The sequence below is a fragment of the Sinocyclocheilus anshuiensis genome, unplaced genomic scaffold (assembly GCF_001515605.1).
Source record: "Sinocyclocheilus anshuiensis isolate Anshui unplaced genomic scaffold, SAMN03320099.WGS_v1.1 scaffold782, whole genome shotgun sequence".
Classification (NCBI taxonomy): domain Eukaryota; kingdom Metazoa; phylum Chordata; class Actinopteri; order Cypriniformes; family Cyprinidae; genus Sinocyclocheilus; species Sinocyclocheilus anshuiensis.
The window spans coordinates 1311592-1313823 of NW_015546111.1; the positions used below are offsets into that span (position 1 = coordinate 1311592).

Sequence of the window (2232 nt, forward strand, 5' to 3'; positions counted from 1 at the left end):
ATACCGTGATATAAATTTTTGGTCATACCGCCCAGCACTACTGCGTGTTCTTATCCTATGAGATGATGTTTCGCTTAATTATTCACAACAGCATGTGTTGATTTGCTATGACAGACTTTTCAGACTGTGAGATGACATCACGCACGTTAACTGAGAGAAATGTTCATGGATCGAAGAAGTGTTTGTTTTTGCTTTGTAATAAGAGTTCGGCACAAACGCGATTCATTCACTTGGTGAGTATAACCGTTTTTACAGCTCTGTGACACAACCCGTCAAAAGGCTTATATAAACGCCACAGAATAAGCCTTAAAAGTTCTCAGAGGTGCAACAGCGCGTTCATATACTGTATATGTTTTCGATGCAGAGTGCAAATGGCTGTGCATTTATTTGTGTTTTTAACTCGATGGGAGCGAAATGAAACTGTCTGAACGCGAAGCTGTGCATGTTGTCTGTCTCTCCTCTTCCCCCTCCTCCGCTCCGCTGCGCACCACTTTTTTAGCGTTTTTTTAAAACTCTGGTGAGAACTAACCAGTGCTGAAACGGGGGGTTCCATGACCCTTTAAAATGCCTTCCATTTTAATGTAAGTGAGAAGCATTATGTAATATAAAGGTAGTATAAAGGTAGCTCTTTACAAATAAAGGTTACTAAATTTGACATTCTGCAGATTAGGGATGGATCATGATGGTTATAGGCATCTAACAACTACCTACTGAATTTGTTAAAGTGACCGGATCTAATTTTTTGGTTTAATTGTTCTTTTTTTCCTTTTAGTTTTTTTAACCTGTGGTTATTTAACATGCCATGTTTTATAGAATAAATTATTACTGAATGAAAAACAGCCAACAGGGTTCCCACGGTTCTGTAAAACCTGAAAATATCAGGAAATTGTGATTTTTATGTCTGAAAAAAGTCATGAAAAATAGTAATATTTTAATTAATATTATCAATTGTGAAAGTTCATGAACATTTCCGTAGTAAATAATATATAATTGTAATATACTCTAAAAAATTATATTCTCTCCATCTCACCAAGGCTGCATTTATTTAATCAATATTACAATATAAATATAGTAAAGTGAACATTGTGATGTCTGTCATCGTCTATCGGCCCAACCCTATAAACCATATCACCCAAGGCCTAATTTTCTGTCTCTTCACCAGATGATGAAGGTGACCTCCAGCACAGCAGCACAGGGAGCGAAGCGGGCACGGCAGGGGACAGCACCCCTCCTCCCAAGCGCAAGGGCAAGTTCTCTACCCTGGGTAAGATCTTCAGACCCTGGAAGTGGAGGAAGAAGAAAAGCAGCGAGAAGTTTAAGGAAACTTCAGAAGGTCCTTTGTTCTTTTCTCTTCATGTTTGTGTTGGAAAATAGCTTTCCATTCCTTGACATTTTTCCTTAAATCACACCCTAATGTTTGTTAAAGTTTTCTTTCCTTTGCTGATATGAATGTTTTCTCAGATGTTTTAAAGAGCAGGTCCTATGGTATTTTAAAGTGTCCTAATGTTGTGTTGGAGTCCCCTACAACAGGTTTAAATGCATCTAAGGTCAGAAAACATTGTAATTTTCTCAAAATATACATTTAATATTAAAGTCATTTGCCAGTGATTTCGAAACGATTCGTTCCAAGCAAGTTCGTAGCAAACCCCTCCCTTCCATAAGCTTACTCTGCTCTGATTGGTCAGCTGGCCAAGCCTGCTGTGATTGGCACAGAGAGGAGTCCTTGAGCAAGTTAGCGAGCAAGTTACATAAAACAATAATACAGTGCTCCAATCCGTTTTTATAATAATGACATAAAATACAAAAACACTTATGCAAGCGAATCGTGCCCACAGCTGAAGTTTAGCTGCTAAACTGTTAACACTTAAAACAATAATGGTGGATACGTTAGCCAAGTGCTAACGTGATTAATTGATGAAACGATACAGTTTGTAAATCAAAATATGTCTACTGTAATGTTTGAAGAACGCCAGACAAAAGACGCTCTGTCTTAACTTTTAATCAGAACGCAGAACAGCTGTATCACAGGCGCACCAGCCTAACTAACTCGCTCGTCTCTCCCGCATTAACCCTCTAACTGCCGATGCAGCAAAATAAACAGCAATTTCACAATGATTATAAAGTCTGTGCGCTACACTACATTCTTTATTATTAAACGAAGTAATTAGAACAAAGACAGTCTACATTAATCGACACATTCTTAGGAAATAGTGGGTTCACAGCGAATTATCA

General features: G+C 38.0%; 1 protein-coding gene across 1 annotated transcript in view; it reads left to right on the plus strand.

Annotated features, from left to right (window-relative positions):
• Positions 1–2232, plus strand: part of phactr4b (phosphatase and actin regulator 4b) — a 42566-nt gene that overhangs the window by 13826 nt on the left and 26508 nt on the right. The window contains exon 2 of the mRNA XM_016502406.1: positions 1163–1333. Coding sequence (XP_016357892.1) covers positions 1163–1333 — 171 coding nt within the window. The remainder of the gene's footprint in view (positions 1–1162; positions 1334–2232) is intronic.